This window comes from Podarcis bocagei (genome assembly GCF_964188305.1).
Source record: "Podarcis bocagei genome assembly, chromosome: 8".
In the NCBI taxonomy this organism is placed as follows: domain Eukaryota; kingdom Metazoa; phylum Chordata; class Lepidosauria; order Squamata; family Lacertidae; genus Podarcis; species Podarcis bocagei.
This window is the reverse complement of record NC_138133.1, coordinates 81,380,220-81,401,051: the sequence shown is the minus strand read 5'-3', so window position 1 is coordinate 81,401,051 and position 20,832 is coordinate 81,380,220. Positions and strand designations below refer to the sequence as shown.

At 44.7% G+C, this 20,832-nt stretch overlaps 1 protein-coding gene and 1 long non-coding RNA gene across 4 annotated transcripts in view; one reads left to right on the top strand and one right to left on the bottom strand.

Moving 5' to 3' along the window:
- ADCY8 (adenylate cyclase 8) overlaps positions 1-12,591 on the top strand; it is a 144,524-nt gene extending 131,933 nt beyond the window's left edge. For both annotated transcript variants that reach the window (XM_081204372.1, XM_081204371.1), the window contains 3 exons: positions 1,016-1,108; positions 2,132-2,246; positions 12,004-12,591. In XM_081204372.1, coding sequence (XP_081060498.1) covers positions 1,016-1,108; positions 2,132-2,246; positions 12,004-12,491 — 696 coding nt within the window. In that variant the 3' untranslated portion in view covers positions 12,492-12,591. The remainder of the gene's footprint in view (positions 1-1,015; positions 1,109-2,131; positions 2,247-12,003) is intronic.
- Positions 1-20,832, bottom strand: part of LOC308593205 — a 751,641-nt gene that overhangs the window by 356,321 nt on the left and 374,488 nt on the right. Inside the window, exon 2 of one of the 2 annotated variants that reach the window (XR_014010845.1) lies at positions 10,015-10,252. This is a non-coding gene — a long non-coding RNA (uncharacterized lncRNA). The remainder of the gene's footprint in view (positions 1-10,014; positions 10,253-20,832) is intronic. The other variant, XR_014010846.1, reaches the window with a different exon arrangement.

The following is a 20,832-nucleotide window of genomic DNA, read 5'->3' as shown; positions in this document are numbered from 1 at the left end:
AGTACTTCGTAAAATGTTCCCATTCTTCTTTAAAGTCACAGTTTATGTGTCAGTTTTGCCAATTCCGCGTAATCCATCAGTTTCTCTTGCCACAGTTCTTTAGTCAGGATTTCCTCATTCTTCCATCCTTGTGCTATTAAGACTCTTGCCACCGTTGTCGCATACATGAAAATGTTTTTTAATTTCCTTGGCAGGTCTTTTCCTACAATCCCTAACAAGAAAGCATTGGAACATTTTCTTCAACTCATTATATATCATTTCCCAATTTTTTTTATTTTACTACAATCCCACCACGTATGATAAAAAGTCCCTTCTTTTTCCTTACATTTCCAACACAGATTTGAACCGGTTTTATACATTCTTCCTAACTGCACTGGTGTTATATACCATCTATACATCATCTTCATATAGTTTTCTTTCAACAAAGAACAATCTGTGAGTTGTAAATCAATTTTCCATAACCTTTCCCAATCTTCCAACATGATGTTATGGGCTAAACAGGCTTTTTTGGGTAATTTTGTTTTATGCTGTATTTGTGTTTTTATGCCTGGGTTGCATGCTGCCAATTTCATAGCTGGATGCCCAGAGAAGTCTGGTTATGGGGTCAGGATACGAATGTTCTGTGTAAATAGCAGAGAGTTCCAACCTCCGCAATCTGCCAGGGAAGGAAGGCCCATTCACCTTCACCTGTAGTGCAGGTGTGTGCAAATGCACAAACATTAACACAAAATGCCATCATCTTCATTCTGTCCCATCCTCAACCACATAAATGCATATCTGGATAATCACATACTGGGGCAAACCTGTTGAGTTGCAGCATATTCCATGGAATTTAACATTCTTAAATGTTTCCTAACAGTTATGCTTTTTAAAAAAAACAAACCACAGGTCATTAGCCCTTCTGCAAAGTGCTACTGAATTGACACCTTCCACGTGATGAAAAATAAAAATAAAAAACCGTTTGGGAGCTGTGCATCCAATAAAATGTGATTCAATGAACTCTTTTCTTTGTTAGTTGCTAGGTGAAGAAAGGTTTCAAGATATTGAAAAAATCAAAACCATTGGCAGCACCTACATGGCTGTGTCCGGGTTATCACCTGAAAAACAGGTAAGGAGTTTTCTGTTGCCTAACAAAGAGAGCTTGTATTTTCTAATGCATAGTCTAAAGTACAGGACATTGGAGTCGCTTTTAAATATATGCAGTTTGGCCTTTCCTGGAACAAAACAGACATTTGTTCTCTCCTGTCATGGCTACATGCTGGTTGAACAATATTGGTGTGTGTATGTGTGCATATATGTGTGTGTGTGTGTGTGTGTGTGTGTGTGTATAATACCTTTTATCCAAAGATCACAGGGTACTTCACAACAACAAAAATGCAAATTGAGAACACAAAATGCATTTTTTTAAAAGCAATACCCCCCCAAATTGCATCTAAAAGGCTTTAGAATGTTAATCAGCCCAAAGCCTGGTGATATAGAAACATTTTATCTGGGTGTTTATTTGCAATTAAGTGGCAAACAAATAAAAAATAAAATTAATCTCTAGTGGTACAGGGAGCAAGATCCCGATTGTATGAAATGTGAGTGGAGGGCAGCTGACCTATGCCTAATAATAATAATAATAATAATAATAATAATAATAATAATAATTTATTATTTATACCCTGCCCATCTGGCCAGGCCTCCCAACCATTCTGGGCAGCTCCCAACAGAATATTAAAAACATGATAAAACTTCAAACATTTAAAACTTCCCTAAACAGGGCTGCCTTCAGATGTCTTCTAAAAGTCAGATAGTTGTTTATTTCCTCGACATCTGATGGGAGGGCATTCTACAGGGCAGGTGCCACTACCGAGAAGGCCCTCTGTCTGGTTCCCTGCAACCTCACTTCTCGCAGGGAGGGAACCTCCAGAAGGCCCTCGGAGCTGGACCTCAGTGTCCGGGCTGAACGACGGGGGTGGAGACGCTCCTTCAGGTATACTGGACCGAGGCCATTTAGGGCTTTAAAGCTCAGCACTAACACTTTGAATTGTGCTTGGAAACATACTGGGAGCCAATGCAGGTCATCTCAGGACTGGTGTTATATGCCTGACTTGTGCAATGAATTTTCTGCTTTTCATTCCGTCCCCAGCAATGCGAAGATAAATGGGGGCACTTATGTGCCCTAGCGGATTTCTCCATAGCGCTGAACGAAAGCATCCAAGAGATCAACAAGCATTCGTTCAACAACTTTGAACTCCGCATTGGTACGTATGGGCTGAGCCCTTTAACATTAGTCACCCGAATGTAGAGTTTCAGATGCATTTAAAGCTCTCAGGTGAGTAGGCTTCACATCAGTAGAAAGGGTAGCACTGCATGGGCTTCTCTTTGAAGGCATGAGGCTGATTCTTCCCTGGAGTGAATGAGAAAGCCTTTGCAAGCATCTCTACACTGAAGCCATGTGCAATATAATCCTGGGAGCTGGGAGCTGCCATCCATTTGTGTGGCAAGTTCCCGCCTCCCCCCTCAGAAATAAAGACACGAGACACAAGTATTCGAGTTAATGGATCAAATTAGGCCACAACTTTATTGATTACAGGAACTGAGCGGTATTGGCTTAGGCATTGGTCCAACAACTAACCGGCTTCAGCCTGCATGCTTGAAGGCCGGTGAGGCTTAACCACCAGTAGGGGGAGTCCTGCTGAGGCACGTCAACTAGGACCTCCCCCCAGGGTCATCGCACGGGGGTGTGCCATGGGCCTACACCTCCATAGACTTAGGACAAGGTCACACTCCCCGGAATCCTTTAACGGACTACCCTTTGATTTGGGGGAAGGTGATGGCACTTCCTCCCCCCCCCATCTGCATAACAATACTACAGTACCCCACCAATGCCTAACCGCCAATACCGTGGAGTTGTGACGGTTTGCTACGAGGTAGGCGAAAACCAAGTGGCTGGTGCCAATCTGCCAATTGGGAAAATTCCTACCAGGCCCCTTGACGGCGACCAACTGAAGTAGATAGCAACGTCAGAGAGCCTAGCCTAGTGGGTGGGAGGGAAGGGAAAACCAGGTCAGCTGCGGTGTGGGAAAGAGGGAGAACCTCGGCCGCGCCAGACCTAAGTAGGCGAGGCCATGCCCCCCAAGCTTGCCGATTGGCTGGCCCGGGGTATGACGCATCCGAGGATTCCCTGGTATCGCAGGGGCTGAAGCCAGCCCCCACGAGAGTGGGGAGGGGCGTGAAGCCTGCAACCCCACCTTCTCCCTAGCTCGGAAGTGGCTTTGTCTCAGGAGACATTGGAGGGGTGAACCTTTGGGTGTGAAGTCAAACTGTTGGAAGGCTGCAACGCCTGGGGGCAGACGAAGGCGTCCGGTTCTGCTGGTGTAAATGCACCATGACATTACTTCTCTCTGCATCCCTCCCAGTGGTCATTCCTTTTTTTTTTTTTTTTTTATAAAATTTTTATTGGTTTTACGAAATTTTTTAAAAAACAAACAAACACTTAAGAGAACAAACATACACGTATAATTTCATAACATATTTTCATAAACCTCTTTTCTAAGACTTCCCCATACCCCCCCTTTCTGCATCCCAATGTCCATAATTTTATAGCAACTCCCAATTGTAACTTTCCAACCTTAATCATCTTAGTCATCTCTATATTCTAACCTTATGTCACTGTATCCCTTTGTTCCTAAGAACCAAAACATTCTAACATTCATTAAGTTTATAATAGTCCTTAAGATATCTTTTAAATTTTCTCCATTCTTCTTCCGTTGTCTCTTTTCCTTGATCACGGATTCTGCCTGTCATCTCTGCCAATGTCATATAGTCCATCACTTTCATCTGCCATTCTTCCAGAGTGGGTAAATCTTGTGTCTTCCAATACTTTGCGATGAGTATTCTTGCTGCTGTTGTAGCGTACATGAAAAAAGCCCTGTCCTTCTTTGACACCAATTGGCCGACAATGCCCAAGAGAAAGGCCTCTGGTTTTTTAGGAAAAGTACATTTAAGTACCTTTTTCATTTCATTATAAATCATTTCCCAGAAAGCCTTAATCTTCGGGCATGTCCACCAAAGGTGGTAGAAGGTACCTTCAGTCTCTTTGCATTTCCAACATTTGTTATCGGGCAAATGATAAATTTTTGCCAGCTTGACTGGGGTCATGTACCACCTGTATACCATTTTCATAATGTTTTCCTTTAAGGCATTACATGCCGTAAATTTGATACCGGTGTTCCATAACCATTCCCAGTCGTCTGACATAATGTTATGGCCAACATCCTGTGCCCACTTAATCATGGCTGATTTGACTGTTTCCTCCTCTGTATTCCACTTCAGCAACAAGTTATACATTCTAGATAAATTCTTAGTGGTAGGTTCTAGCAATTCAGTTTCTAATTTTGATTTTTCCACCTGGAAGCCGACTTTCCTGTCCTGTTTAAAAAATTCCATTATTTGACGGTATTGAAACCAATTTTCCACTTTATGTTTCAATTTTTCCTGGCTTTGTAATTTAAACTTATCTCCATCCTGTTCTAAGATTTCCCAATACTTCGGCCATCCGACCTCCATATTGAGTTTTTTCACAGCATTAGCCTCCACTGGTGACACCCATCTAGGGGTTTTATTTTCCAATAGATCTTTATATCTTATCCAAACATTAAACAATGCTTTTCTAACAATGTGATTTTTGAAGACACTGTTAACTTTATCATACCAAAGATATGCATGCCAACCAAAAGCATTGTTGAAACCTTCCAGATCCAAAATGTCTGTATTCTCGAGGAGCATCCATTCTTTGAGCCAGCAAAAAGCTGCTGCCTCATAGTACAATTTTAGGTCCGGCAGGGCAAAACCCCCTCTTTCTTTAGCATCTGTCAGTATTTTAAATTTAATTCGGGGCTTTTTGCCCTGCCAGACAAATTTCGAAATATCTTTATGCCACCTCTTAAAACATTCCATCTTGTCAATAATCTGCAAGGTCTGAAACAAAAATAGCATTCTAGGCAATACATTCATTTTAATTACTGCAATTCGGCCTAACATTGACAGTTTCAAATTTGACCATATTTCTAAGTCTTTTTTGATTTCTGACCAACATTTCTCATAGTTATCCTTATACAAATTCTGATTCTTGGATGTTAGATAAACCCCTAGATATTTGACCTTTTTGACCACAGTCAAACCTGTTTCCTCTTGAAATTTCTCCTTTTCCATATCTGTTAGGTTTTTCCCTAAAACTTTGGTTTTTAGCTTGTTCAACTTAAATCCAGCTACCTGGCCAAACTGTTGTATTATTTCTAATACCTTTTTCGTACTAGTGTTTGGCTCTTGCAAAGTCAATACTAAGTCATCCGCGAACGCTCTTAATTTGTAATGTTTAGCTCCGACCTGCACACCTTTAACCTGCTGGTCATTTCTTATCATATTCAGCAAGACCTCCAGAACTGTAATAAAGAGTAATGGGGAGATCGGGCACCCCTGTCGTGTTCCTTTTTCTATCTTAAGCTCCTCAGTCACCACATTATTTACAATCAGTTTGGCCTTTTGTTCAGAGTATATTGCAGCCATACCATTCTCAAAACCCGAACCTACCCCCATCCTATGCAGATTCTTCTTCATAAAACTCCAAGAAATATTGTCAAAGGCTTTCTCCGCGTCTACAAATATCAATACTGCTTTAGTGTTTATATTCACCTCTAGCTTTTCCAGAATGTCTATAACATTCCTTACATTGTCCGCCAGGTGTCTTTTAGGGAGAAAGCCTGCTTGGTCCTTATGGATCATCTCCATCAAAACTCTTTTAAGTCTTTTTGCCAAAATGTCTGCAAAAATTTTGTAATCCACATTGAGCAATGATATTGGGCGGTAGTTCTTGAGTTGGGTCTTTTCAGTCTCTGACTTTGGTATGAGTGAAATGTAAGCCTCTTTCCACGATTCAGGTGCCCTTTTTCCCTCAAGGATCTCATTGCAAACTTCTCTTAATGGTTGAATCAACCATTCCTTCAGCGATTTGTAGTATCTAGAAGTCAATCCATCTGGTCCCGGAGATTTGCCCAGTTGCATATTCTGAATGGCAGCCTCTATCTCTTGTTCTGAGATTCTCTGGTTCAAGTCCATCTTACTTTGCTGAGAGATGTTTTGTAATCCATATCTTCCAAGGAATTTGTCTATATCTTCTTCATTTTGCGGGCCTTGAGTATAGAGTTTTTTGAAATAACTTAAAAAGCAATTTCTAATTTCATTGGGTTTAGATATGTTCTTTCCATCCACCTCTAGGCTTGTAACTGTATTTAGTTTCTGCCTTTTCTTCAATTGCCAAGCCAAAAGTTTACCACATTTATTTGCTGATTCAAAAGTTTTTTGCTTCATTTGCTTTATCTTCCATTCAATCTCTTGGTTCATCAATTCCATATATTGGGTTTGATATAACTTGATCTCTCTTAAAATGTCCTGAGACTTTGGTTTTATTCTTAATTTCCTCTCTCCTTCTTTTATCATTTCCAAGATCTTCTCTTTTTTCTCATTTTGTTTTTTCCTCTTTATTGAGTTTTGTTGAATCAAAAGTCCTCTCATAACCGCTTTACTTGCATCCCAGATCACTCTTTTCTCGACGTCGGTCCTCAAGTTTATTTCAAAATAGTCTTTTAGGGTCTTTTGGGCCTTCGTGAGAATCTCCTTATCTCGAAAGAGGGTGTCATTCATTCTCCATCTAAATTGACCAGTTATTGTGAGTTTCATCTCCATCTTCACGGCGTTATGGTCGGAGCAAGTTTTTGGGCAGATTTCCACTTTCTTAATCTTTGGAGCCAGTCCACTAGTAACCCAAATTTGGTCAATTCTGGTCCAGGTCATCATTGCTTGGGAGAAAAAGGTTCCCTCTCTCTCCAGAGGGTTCCTTGTTCTCCAAATGTCTATCAAGTCCATATTTTCTGTCATTTCGAAAAAAGTCTTAGGGAGTCTCCCTTCTTTAGTGACTGTTAATCTTTGTGCCTTGTCCATATTAGTGGAGACCACGCCATTCATGTCTCCCATGATTATCATATTGTAATCCAAATAGTCCGTCAAGGTTTCATGAAGTCTCTTAAAGAAGTCAGATTTGCCTTCATTTGGTGCATAAATTCCAACAACTAAGAATTTTTCTCCATGTACTTGTATCTCCACAGCCAGATATCTCCCTTGTTCATCTTTAAATATCATTTTTGGAGCCCATTTCTCCTTCACATATATTACAACTCCTCTCTTCTTAACTTTATCTGATGAGATAAATTCTTGTCCTAGCCTTTTATTTGAAAGTAATCTCCTATGGGCTCTGGTTATGTGAGTTTCTTGTAAGCATATCAAGTCCAATTGTTCTTTATTCAATATATGAAATACTTGTCTTCTCTTCAAAGGCCCATTGAGCCCATTACAATTCCAACTAAGGAATTGCAGAGCCATCTTGTTATTTTCTTAAGACTCCTCCAACAGCTCCAAGTTGTTGCTCTTCTTCTGATGGTAATGATTTTTGTCCAGGCAAGAGATTCAAGATGTCCAATGCTCTCCTCTGTTCTGCAAGTACGTCCACAGTCCCCTTCTGTAAATCCTCCTGGTATCTTGCCAAAAATTTGTCTTTGTCTTGAATTGTCTTTATTTTCACTTTCTTTGCCTTGTAGTCAAATGACAGTCCTTGTGGGAACTCCCACCTAAAACGAATAGAGTTCTTCTTTAGCAAGAGAACCAGGTCCTTGTAAAAGTTTCTTAAGTCCAGAATGTATTTTGGGATGTCTTTAAAGATCTGTACAGCTGAGTTTCCAATTTGCAGGGCCTTTTCGAAGTGTAATCCTAATATTTTGTCTCTTTCCTCCTTGGATCTGAGTGTAATCAAACAGTCTCTCGGTGTCTTTCTATCTTGCTTTTTACCCAATCTGAAGGCAGTCGTAATTTTAAATTCGTCTTCCTCAAGGTCCCAACAATTCACAAACTCCCGTGTCAAGTATTCCACAAGGCTGTCTCTTTCGTTCTCCGGAATCAGTCTTAATTTTAAATTTCTCTCTTTCCTCTGTAAGTCCCACAAGGCCAATGTTGCATCATGCTCATAGACCTTCTTGGCAAGGGGTTCTAGCTTCTCCTGTGTCTCTCCGGCAGTGGCTTTGGCCTCCTCGGCAATTTGGCGCGTGGTGGCGTTCTCCTGTACCAATCTATTTATAGATTCTGTATTCTGATTCAATCTTGCTGATATTTCTGTTAATTTTTGTGTGTTCTCTGAAGTCTGTTTTGTCAAAGACTCCAGGGTTTGGTTTATTTTAAGCAAGGCCTCTGTCACAGCTTCCATAGAGACGGCTGCTCCTTTGTCTTGACCTGTTGTTCCTGCTAATCCGGCTGTTGCGCCTGAAATTGAACCTCTTTTCTTTGCTTGTTGCAGCTGCAGCTGTTGTTGTTGCTGTTGTTGCTTGATCTTGGCTCTTGTCACTATCTCTTCTTGTGGGCCACTCATGTCAAGGTCAATTCCCACGGGATTTGTTCTCCCTTGGAAAATTCCACTGTCTTAAGCCGTGCCGAACTTTACTTTATCCTCTAGAGGGAGCAAATCAAAATGGCCATAGAACAAAATTTCCAAGTACCAAAACAAAGGAGACAGTCCAAAAAGTGAGAAAAAGGGGAAAATTAACACAGTCCAAGCCAATGTTACTAAATCAAATTGCCACAGTTGCCCAATTTATACTGTTTCTTCTTGTGATATACAATAGTCAGGCAGTGTAAAAACTTTGTATCAAAGTATCACTTCACAGGGAAAAGTCAGTTCAGTGTACTAAGAAGGCAGACCGTTTCGTAAAATCAAACAGATGAGACAGCAGATGTTTTTTTTTCCTCCAAATAAGTCATGCAGTTAATGGTCAAATTCGCCTCCCCTCTGCCCTGCTTGCTAGAGGGGAGATCAAAGGTTTAAATGTCCGGTTTAGCTGATCAAAGGACAGATTTAAACGGATGCAGGTTTGAAGTTCCGTTGCTTTCGCTTTCATGCAGTCGGGGGGAGGCAGACTTCCTTTGTTTAAATCTCCCCCGTTTTTTGCCCAATTTTTAAAAGTAAAAGAGTCCCAGTTATTTTTCAGTTCTTACTCACGGGGAATCAGTCCGAATTTCTTTTCAGGAAGGAATCGGCGCTCTCCGCTTATGGCGACGCGGCTTCACTTCGCAGGCTGGGTAGCGACTCTCAGCACCGCGCTCACTCCCGATGTCGATCCGTAGCCTTTAAAAAGGCTCTTTCACGGTACCGGGGGGCGCAAAGGTGCCCACCGAGTCTCCTTGTTCTCAGGCTTCTGCGCCTGGGATTTTAGGGGTCCCCCGCTTGCCGTAGCGGGTAAGACCCGAACTTGCGAAGCAGTCCTTCTCCGGAGCTCGGAGCTAGGACCGCCATTAAGCGCTGGCACCGACCGGAAGTCCCCAGTGGTCATTCCTCCTCTGGTCATGGCTGTGGATGCACAACTTGTCTGTTTCTAGACACTGTGGTCATCTGCAAGGCATTCCCACATGGCGGTGTTGATGTTGCCAACCTTCACGTCATGTTTGCTGACATCTTTGTAGCACAGAGTTAGTCTGTCAACGGGCCTGGTGCCTAAAGCCAGGTAGAGGTGAAGGTAAATGACCCCTGGACTCCAGTCAAAAGTGACTATGGGGTGTGGTGCTCATCTTGATTTTCAGGCCAAGGGAGATGCCATTTGTCCATATACAGTGCTACCTCGGGTTACAGACGCTTCAGGTTACAGACTCCACTAACCCAGAAATAGTACCTGAGGTTAAGAACTTTACCTCGGGATGAGAACAGAAATCAGGTGGCGGCAGCAGGAGGCCCCATTAGCTAAAGTGGCACCTCAGGTTAAGAACAGTTTCAGGTTAAGAATGGAGCTCCAGAATGAATTAAGTTCTTAAGGTTTCTAGGTTGTGTGGCCAGCATGGCTAAACCACTACTGCCACAACCAGACGAGTGCCAGAGTGTATGGGAATGCCCATAGAGCACGTTGTTGGGGATCCTGCTATCTTCCATTGAGGTACAGTGGTACCTCAGGTTAAGTACTTAATTCGTTCCGGAGGTCTGTTCTTAACCTGAAACTGTTCTTAACCTGAAGCACCACTTTAGCTAATGGGACCTCCTGCTGCCACCGCGCCGCTGGAGCACAATTTCTGTTCTCATCCTGAAGCAAAGTTCTTAACCTGAAGCACTATTTCTGGGTTAGCGGAGTCTGTAACCTGAAGCGTATGTAACCTGAAGCGTCTGTAACCTGAGGTACCACTGTACCATTCAGTATAATGATATCTCTCCTTGGTATATAAACAGCTTGATTACAGGTCCGCCGCAGGTGCTTAAGGTCACCTATAACATGGTTACATTACTGTGGGCATTCTTCCTGAGCCATTAAAAATTGTAGATTTGTGGTGGAGAAATGTGATCTGGCCAGCAAGTCCAAACTTTGTTTCTACACCAATGGACCTAGATTTTTTTTTTTCAGTTCCATCAGGTGACCCATTTTGGACCACGCCATTTGAAAGAACTGTGTAGATGCAGGCCTGGGCTTGTTGGTGCCTGCAAACATCATTTCAACTCAACAGTGTGGTGTAGTGGTTAAGAGCGATAGACTCGTAATCTGGGGAACCGGATTTGCATCTCCGCTCCTCCACATGCAGCTGCTGGGTGACCTTGGGCTAGTCACACTTCTCTGAAGTCTCTCAGCCTCACTCACCTCACAGAGTGTTTGTTGTGGGGGAGGAAGGGAAAGGAGAATGTTAGCCGTTTTGAGACTCCTTGGGTAGTGATAAAGTGGGATATCAAATCCAAACTCTTCAACTACCTCTTCACCTGATTCAGAGAATCTGATCCTCCCCGCCTCCTGGCAAGCTGCCAGGGATAACTAGTCTTTTATTCAGTGTTCACAGAGAGAGGCTTACGAATGCTGCCTCTTGGAGTAATGGCATTGCTCCAAGTAATCTCCACCCCTCCTTCCCTTCTCAGTCGTCCCCCGCATTTGCCTCATAGCTCTTTGCTCTCCTACTTTCGCTGCTCACTGGGTTCTGGGAGAAGGGGAGGTCTGGAATGCTCTGCTTCTTCCCCCTCCTCTTCACACATTATTTCCCAGCTTTGCCCCTCTTCTATCTATGAGCCGCGACTGTCTGCAGGCTACTGTTTTAAATCGACTTCCAAAAATGTTCAGAAACCAAAGCACGGCTTCCTGCAGCCAATCGGAAGCCACAGAAGCCCTGTTGGATGTTTGGGTTCCAAAACGTTTGCAAACTGGAACAGTCACTTTGCGGCGTTCAGGAGCGAGCCAAAACGTCTGACTCACAAGACGTTGGGGATCCAAGGTATAATAATAATAATAATAATAATAATAATAATAATAATAATAATAATTTATTATTTATACCCCACCCATCTGGCTGGATTATTATTATTGTATGACTGTATTATGAGACAGTTCTGCAGACAAAAGTAGTTGAGCAGCCATGGATGGGTTTAAGTCCATCCTGCAAGTAAGCAAGGCTGACCTTTGAAGGGGAATGTGATCATTGGGGTGAAAATAATAATTTATTTATTTATTTACAACCCGCAATTTGGCTGAGCTTCCCCAGCCACTCTGGGCAGCTTCCAAGAAGATATTAAAATACCGTAATGCATCAAACATTAAAAGCTTCCCTAAACAAGGCTGCCTTCAAGTGTCTTCTAAAAGTCTGGTAGTTATTTTTCTCTTTGACATCTGGTGGAAGGGCGTTCCACAGGGCGGGCGCCACTACCGAGAAGGCCCTCTGCCTGGTTCCCTGTAGCTTAGCTTCTCGCAGTGAGGGAACCACCAGAAGACCCTCAGCGCTGGACCTCAGTGTCCAGGCAGAACGATGGGGGTGGAGACGCGCCTTCAGATATACTGACCCCAGTATATCTGGTACCCCAGCCATGTTAGATCCAAAAACAGTCATTCTTTTTTGCTTGTGCTGCAGCAGACTAACATGACTATTCTTCTAGCCTGATCTTTTCTCTTTTCCCCTTCCTAGGGATCAGCCATGGCTCTGTCGTCGCGGGCGTCATTGGTGCTAAGAAACCCCAGTACGATATCTGGGGCAAAACAGTCAACTTAGCAAGCCGAATGGACAGCACCGGCATTAGCGGCCGAATGCAGGTGCCCGAGGAAACGTATCTCATCCTCAAGGACCGGGGGTTTGCCTTCGACTACCGGGGGGAGATTTACGTCAAGGGCATCAGTGAACAAGAAGGGAAGATCAAGACCTATTTTCTTCTGGGAAGAGTACAGCCAAACCCTTTGATCTTGCAACCGAGAAAACTGACGGGGCAGTATTCCTTGGCGGCTGTCGTGTTGGGGCTGGTGCAGTCCCTCAACAGGCAGAAACAGAAGCAGATCTTGAACGAGAACAACAATTCCGGGATCATCAAAGGACACTACAACCGGAGGACTTTGCTCGCTTCCGGAGGATCGGAATCCACGGCCCAAGCGGAGGGGGCCGACAAGACTGAACTGCCATAAACCTGCATTTTTTCTTTGTCGTCCTCTTCATTTTTTAATTTCTTTTTCTATATGAAAAAAAATAAATATATAAATAAAAATATGGTTTAATTTTTTTTAAGATCGGGGCTGCTTTGTTTGCTTATTTTTAGACACGGGCATGCACAGAGACGCACTCAAACCTTCCTGAAATATGCTCAGAGTCGAGAGTGGATTTCATGCTCTTTATTTAGCTCATAGTAGTGAGGAATGGAAGTTCCCCCAGAATGTCTGCTTTATATACATTATTTACACAATGGGCCCCACGTGATTGGCTAATTCCAGGATTCTCCTGTAGACCAATCAGGTCGCGGATTCAGTTCCACCTGGAGCTGGATTGGGTGGCTCCTGTGGACCAATCAGGCTGCTGCATTCTGAATCCTATTGTTCTAGGACCAATCAGACTGCTGCATTTTGGATCCTATTCAACTCAGTACATAACACTTCCACTCTCCTTCAGCATGTTGTTCACGTGCAAAGATGAGGCAGGTGAAACCGGCTACAAGGTGGCAATGTTCTACCTTGCACTGTTGTAGGCAGGGTGCCTCTGAAGGCCAGTCGCCGGGAAACACAGGTGAGGAGAGCGCTCTTGTGGTCAAGTCCTTCTTTGAGGTTTCCCCATAGACATCTGGTCGGCCGCTGTGAGAACAGGATGCTGAACTAGATAAGTGACTGGTCTGATCCAGTGGGACTCTTTTTATGTTCTTGGGCTGCTTACCAAGAAAGGCGAGTTGGTAGGAGGTAAGCAACAGGAACAGGTCAGAAATAAATCACACTGAGGGAAGTTAGCTCTTTATTAGAGAAACATAGTCAGCTCAGGAATGCCAGGCCTAATGAGCACAGCAACTCTCCTTGGTAGGTCTTGCCACTATGTGGTGGAAACTGAAGGTCCCCGCCTTCTCACAACTGCCTAAATCTCCTTCTCCCCCAGGTCCTTTCCAAGCAATCTGAGACTACACCAGCCTTTGCTCTTCCTTCTTCATGCCTCTCTTGGTTCTGGGAGACCAGAGAGGAGAGCTTGTCACGTCAGGAGGAGAAGACACCTTGGATTGAGCTTGACTCATCTCCGCCTCTTGGCCTCCCTTCTCTCCTGCTTCTGCTTCTGGACTTCTCTCTGCCACAGATTCTCCCTGTTCACTAAACCCTGTCACTGCTTCAGCTTCCTCCCAGGCTTCTTTCTCCCTCTGACCACTCATCATCATCCCACCACCAATCCCTGGGCTCTGAGCCTTCTTCTCTTGGGGACTCCCCAGCTGGTACCTCCTACCATTCTTCTGCATCCAGCCTGTCCATGGCATCAGCACCATGCAAGTGCACCAGCAGAGTTCCTTTGCCCTGTGCTGACCTCCCCACCACTTTGTCCTTCCTTCTCCAGCTAAGCATCTGTGACTCCGCTGCAAGGAAGTCAAGGAAGTGCTGTCAGACTGCCCTGCCAGCCACTACTGCAGCTTCTTGTATTCCAGTGCTCCTTAGCGGGGTGTAGGGACATGGGTGGTGCTGTGGTCTAAACTACTGAGCCTCTTGGGCTTCCTGATCAGAAGGTCAGTGGTTTGAATCCCAGCAACAGGGTGAGCTCCCGTTGCTTTGTCCCAGCTCCTGCCAACCTAGCAGTTCAAAAGTACACCAGTGCAAGTAGATAAATAGGTACCACCAACATCATCATTTTTTATTTGTATGCCACCTTTCCACAGTTACAACAATGCTCAAGGCAGCTTACAATATGAAAAGATTTACATGATTACAAACATAGCAAAGTAGTCAAAAATAAATAAAACACATTAAAAACTACATAACCAAACTAAACAATTTCCACATAAAAATAAAAAAGATGCAAAAAGTTAATATCAGTTAATATCAGTAACAACAGCAAAAACTCCCAACAAAACTTCCACCCAAATACTCCAGTCCTTGCTGGGCAGTAGCTGCAGCCACAGGTACCGCTGTGGCGGGAAGGTAAACCATGTTTCCGTGCGCTCTGATTTCCGTCACGGTGTCTGGTTGCACCAGAAGCAGTTTAGTCATGCTGGCCACATAACCCAGAAAGCTGTCTGTGAACAAACGCCGGCTCCCTCGGCCTGAAAGCAAGATGAGCACCACAACCCCAGAGTCACCTTTGACTGGACTAAACTGTCCAGGGGTCCTTTACCCATTTTTTATCTTTTTTTAAAAAAGGTAAAGGACCCCTGACAGTTAAGTCCAGTCACGAACGACTCTGGGGTTGTGGCGCTCATCTTGCTTTACTGGCCAAGGGAGCCAGCGTTTGTCCACAGACAGTTTTTCCAGGTCATGTGGCCAGCATGACTAAGCCACTCAGGCAAAACCAGAGCAGCGCATGGAAACACCATTTACCCTCCCGCCGGAGCGGTACCTATTTATCTACTTGCACTGGTGTGCTTTCGAACTGCTAGGTTGGCAGGAGCTGGGACCGAACAACGGGAGCTCACGCCATCGAGAAGATTCAAACCACTGACCTTCTGATCGGCAAGCCCAAGGCTCAGTGGTTTACACCACAATGCCACCCACATCCCTATTTTTTACCTTACATTTATCCAAATCCATGGTGTGGAACAGCCCACTATGAATCCCCATGGTAGGAGCATGCTTTGAGAATGCTTCTCACGCTTTGCTCTTCCTGACCTAGCAGCTCTCATCCTGCTGGAGGTAGCCGGGGCTGCCTAATAAATATGCTAATGTTGACGGGTTGGCAGACATGCCGATTTACAGCGTATCGCGCCTTTGAAGAACTTCTAAGCAGATCTGCCTTCAGCTTAAAGGAGAAGAGATTCAGCCCCACTTCACCTTGAGAGAGAAAGCGCTGGAGGGGGAATATTGCTGAAATCTTTTTTAAAAAAGGAGAAGTTCTCCTTGGGGAAAGGAGAGAGGCAAGTGAAAATTGTTTCATGGGATGATTTCACGGGGAGAAAATTTCTTCGCGATTCTACAGAACTGTCTTAAATCGGTCCAGCTAGCTAGCTCAGATCTGGTTGAGTCTCAGGTCATTTATTTTTATTCTTATTTATTAAAATTTTATACCACCCTTCGTCTGAAGACCGCGGGGTGGTTCACAACATAGCAACAAAAAATGAGAACTCAAAATACACAATGAAACAGAAACAAAGCAATATCCGCCCTCCCTTCCCCACAGGTGGGCGGGGTTTGCGGCACCAAGCGAGGCTCACCTGGTCGGGTGCCACCCACCTGCCTGAGCTGGCCTTTGACCCGCCCCCGGCCAGGGAGGACAATGGACAGCCGGCCGGGGGTGGGCCTAAGGCCAAAGGAAAAGAGGCTGACTCCCGGGCTCAAACCTATTTTGCTGCTCTTCCTTCTGGGATCAGAATAACCCCTCTCCCACAAACGCATTGAAAAAGCCAAAGGTCTGGTTTTCGCCTGGCACCTAAGGATGCAAAATGAGGATGCTAAGCAAGCCTCTTTTGAGGAGTTGGAGATGGTGTTTATAAGCAGAACCTCAGGTTAAGAACTTTGCTTCACGATGAGAACAGAAATTGTGCTGCAGCGGCAGCAGGAGGCCCCATTAGCTAAAATGGTGCTTCAGGTTAAGAACGGACCTCCGGAACGAATTAAGTACGTAACCAGAGGTACCACTGTACAATATATGCATATTCAGTTCTACATAGAATGGAAGTTTGCACAGGGCTACACACACACACACACACACACACACACACACACACACACACAGGGGACACGGGTGCTGCTGTAGTCTAAACCACAGAGCCTAGGGCTTGCCAATCAGAAGATCGGTGGTTCGAATCCCCATGATGGGGTGAGCTCCCGTTGCTCAGTCCCAGCTCCTGCCCACCTAGCAGTTTGAAAGCACGTCAAGTGCAAGTAGATAAATAGGTACCTCACCGGTGGGAAGGTAAACAGCGTTTCCGTGTGCTGCTCTGGTTCACCATAAGCAGCTTAGTCATGCTGGCCACATGACCCAGAAGCTGTCTGCAGACAAACGCCGGCTCCCTCGGCCTATAGAGCAAGATAAGTACCGCAACCCCAGAGTCGTCCACAACTGGACCTAATGGTCAGGGGTCCCTTTACCTTTACACACACGCACATAGTTCCAGTGCTTTTGGTTTGACACAAATTGAGAGCCACAGTCTCAAATTTGAGAGAGATTTATTTTTAGATGTCGGGCGGGCTGTTCTGAAATAACTGCATCATGCAACAGCAGCACAGAAGTCAAAATGCCTTTCCTGTGCTTTAGATGAAGACTAATTAGGAGGAAAAGGGAATTTATTTCCCTTCGGGGCCTCATCTCCCCCTCCGAATTTCTGATCCGCATTGGCTGCCTGCTTCCGTCTCAAGACAGATGCTGCCTTTTCTAACTCCTAATATTTCCCTTGGCTTAGCAGCAGCCGCCAAACAATGAAGGCGGGATATTTTATTGATGGATGAAACAGGGCGAAGCAGCCGAAAAGCCTCCACTACTTTGAATTATTAATAGGTTATCATCTCAACACACAACATAAATCACATTTGTTTTGCCTTGCCTTCCTCAAGAAGGAAGGAAGGAAGGAAAATTCCAGCGGAGGTGGTGCTGTCAGTCTCCATGGCCACTTAATTGCCTTAATTACAGTAATCCTGTAACAGCTAAACCTAAGATGCCTGAGAACATAAGGCTGCATTTGCTGGGTCCGGAGATGCGCACCCTCCAACATTTTTCCGGTGAAAATAGGGAATCCTAGTAATTTGCTCCTAGTAAATTAGGAAAAATGTATAAAGCATGCTCTAATGTATGCTGGAAATGTCAGGGAAAAGAAGGCACCTATTATCATATGTGGTGGAATTGTAAGGTAGTAAAAGGATTTTGGGAAATGATATATGATGAATTGAAAAAAATGTTTTAAACAACCTTTGTTAAAAAGCCTGAAGCCTTCCTTTTAGGAATTCTAGTTGCCAAAATCCCAAAGGAGCAGAAAAGACTATTGGTGTATGTGACCACAGCTGCATGGATGTTACTAGCCCAGAGATGGAAAGAAAATAAGTCCCTACCAGAGAAGAATGGCAGATCAAGTTGATGGACTATGCTAGGCACCCCCAAACTCAGGCCCTCCAGCTATTTTGGGACTACAACTCCCATCATCCCTAGCTTATAGGACCAGTGGTCAGGGGTGATGGGAATTGCAGTCCCAAAACAGCTGGAGGGCCGTGTTAGGGGATGCCTGGACTATGCTGAAATGGCTAAAATGACCAGAAGTCAGAAATCAGGAAGACCAAAATTTTAATAAAGAATGGGGGGGAATTATAACTTATCTTAAAGACCACTGTAAACAGTTAAAATCATTACTAGGATTGGAATATCACTTGGAGTTTAAGGTTGATTCTGGACATAATAATGGAAGAAGTAAAGGGTTTGGATTTTCATAAAAGCTGTGAGAGGAACTGATTAATAATAGGAGCCACAAAGGGGAGGATGGAAGTCCAGCAGATTCTTTGGAATCTTGTTTTTATTATTTATGTTTGATATATCTCTGTAAAATTTTAATTTGAAAAACCAAATAAATAAATTTGTAAAACAGCAGCAACAACAACAACAACAACAAGAAGAAGAACAGAAAATAGGGACGTCCTATTCCAGCAGCAGCAGCATTTTATTATTCATACTCCACCCATCTGACTGGGTTGCCCCAGCCACTCTGGGTGCTTCCAACATATATAAAAACCTAATAAAACATTGAATGTTAACAAAAAACACTTCCCTCTACAAGCCTGCCTTCAGATGTCTTCTAAAGGTTGTGTGCTGTACTTACGTATCTCCTTGGCTTGGGGTGGCGCAATCACATAACTCCATGCCTTCCAACATTTCTCAGATGAAAATTGGGACGTCCTGAGGAAAAGTGGGACATCCCAGGATCAAATCAGAAACTGAGATGGATTCTGTAAATCTGGGACTGTCCCTGGAAAATAGGGACATTTGGAGGGTCTGGAGATGTCTTCAAGCCTGGAAGACAGACCAATATCAGGCTAGCATGTGGGAGACCAGTGCTCAGTCACACTGGGTTACCATGAATATGTTAGAATTCCTGCTCCATGATTGCAGTCATGGGATTGTTGTCTATCACATGACGGTATATGTTTTGACTCCACAAAGTGGGAAGTGACGGAAACAGGATGTTTGTGTTACTGTGTTCCGTGAAGTGGGATTATTGTCCTTTGTTCTTTTTCTCTTTGCTGTCTGATGCTAGAGAGAGAAGGAGCCATGTTGCAGCGCTCTGTGTGTGTTTATATGTAAATAAAAGTAGATTAGCCAAAATGCTGAGTTGCTGAGGTCTGTCACGCAAGCTGCGAAGACTCTGCGTATCCCTAAGTGTGCCGATGTCTGTTGGCATCGGTCACTGTGATGTTCAGCTGAAGAAAGCTTTTGAAGCTCCTGAACGACCAACCAGGAGGGAGAGAACATGCCAGTCGGGCAAGTGTCTCTGCCAGGGTCCTACTCGAGTGCAGGCTGAGCTCCTGACAGAGTGCCATGTTGTGGGGATAAAATGGGGAGGGGGAGAACTATGTATGCCACCTTGGCCCCATAACCATGAGTGCCCAGGGCCATGGGTGCCATTCAGTGTACTCTGGCACTGATATTTTTGGGTGCCTGGCCCCTTAATGGGGAATTTTGTGGGTGCTAGGGCACCCAGGGCCCCAGGGAGTTGGCACTAATGCCACCTGGAGCTCCTTGGAGGAAAAGTGGGATGTGGTAAATAAAGGAAGGGAGTCAATATCAAGTGAGGGCTCACAGGTGTGTGAATTGTCCATCCTAGATCAGGGACGTCTTACTCATAGAGGCTAGTGGCGTGGGGCTCCAGGGCACCAAGTTCTGGAGGGTGCCAGGGAAGAGGTGGAGGCTGGAAGTGACACCTCCCGGCATCAACTCACCGCCCTCACCTGCCTTTGCCATGCTGCACCAAAGTAGCGCTGCGCCTGGAGCCTCTTTCTGCTGTGGCCACCGTGGCACGAAGCGTCCAGCTGAGCTGGGAGGCGCCGCGTCCAGGCTCCGCCTCTTCCCCGCCAGAGGAGCTGCCCTCCAGCCACTGCCCGCCTCCTCCAGCCCCCCTGACAGTGCTGTCCTCCCTAAAAAAACTCTGGGAAACGGGGGACGCCGCCGGAGGGAGCTTTGCACCACAGCGCAGGATATGCTTAAGATGGCCCTGTCCTAGATAACACACCCCAGGTGAAACATCTAACCCCTGAGGCAGGGGTTTTCAGTGCCGTTCATTCGAATGCCGGTCATTACATGAGCAACGATCAAACCAAATGATATGTAAGTGCATGTGCAAATCAGCAATCAGTGTATGAATCTTAAAGAAGGAGTTCCCTGGTCCAAATTTCAATTGACTCTCTTTCCCGTTGGCTAGGCAATTGCAGTCTCCGGTAAGAATAACGCAGGACTGTCTGACAGTGCTGATTTAGGTATGCAGGTGAGGTATTTTGAATGCTTCAAATGCACTATATAATTACAATTTATTATTATTGACGTTATGAGATTGGTGGGGGGCAGAACCCCCCCCCAATAATCTCTACATTCAGCAAAGGGATAGAATTTGAGCAAACACATAAACTTGTGAATTTAGAGAGGGCTGGAAAATGGAGGCCAGATAGCTTCCTCAAGAGGCCAGCCTGGCAAAGGCTTGCTGACAATGGCCTGGTTGTTTGATAAGGGTAAGACTTTGGCCAAGTATAAGCCCCTCTGCCCAGTAGCTTTTGGGATAGGACTACCGTTGGCCTGGACAGCAGGGGGCAGCAGGGGGGAGATTGTTTTCTCAATGGGTTTGAGAAACAGAGGTTACCAGGGTGACTGGTGCAGGGGGAGGCTGCAAGTGGAAGGGGAAGAATTGTTTTCTGCAAAGGCTGCTGGGAAGGAAGAGGAGGAAGGGGGTAGAACTTCATGCAGGATTTGATGGGCAGCTGCAATGCTGGCTGGCAGAAGCATGCTGTTACAGAGAAACATAGGGATGGCACTTAGGATGCGTCTGAAACCAGTACTGTGCTGCTGGAAAGGAAGAGCCCCTCTTCAGATGTAAATGCTGTGAACTCTGACTCCATAAAACCGCAGTGCAAATATGTGTGGATAAACCATATTTATTAAAGACACTGCAGTCTCCATAGTGCCTCACTTCAAAGGAACACAAACCCTGGTCAAGGGCCAAGATCCCTGGGATCTTGCTACCACATGGCAGAAATTGGGGTGGCTTGTAACACTATTATTATTAAGCAGGTAAATTAGAATAATAGAATCATAGATCCCAAAGGGTCATCTATTCCAACCCTCTGCATTGCAGGACTCTCAGCTAAATCATCCATGACAGATGACTAT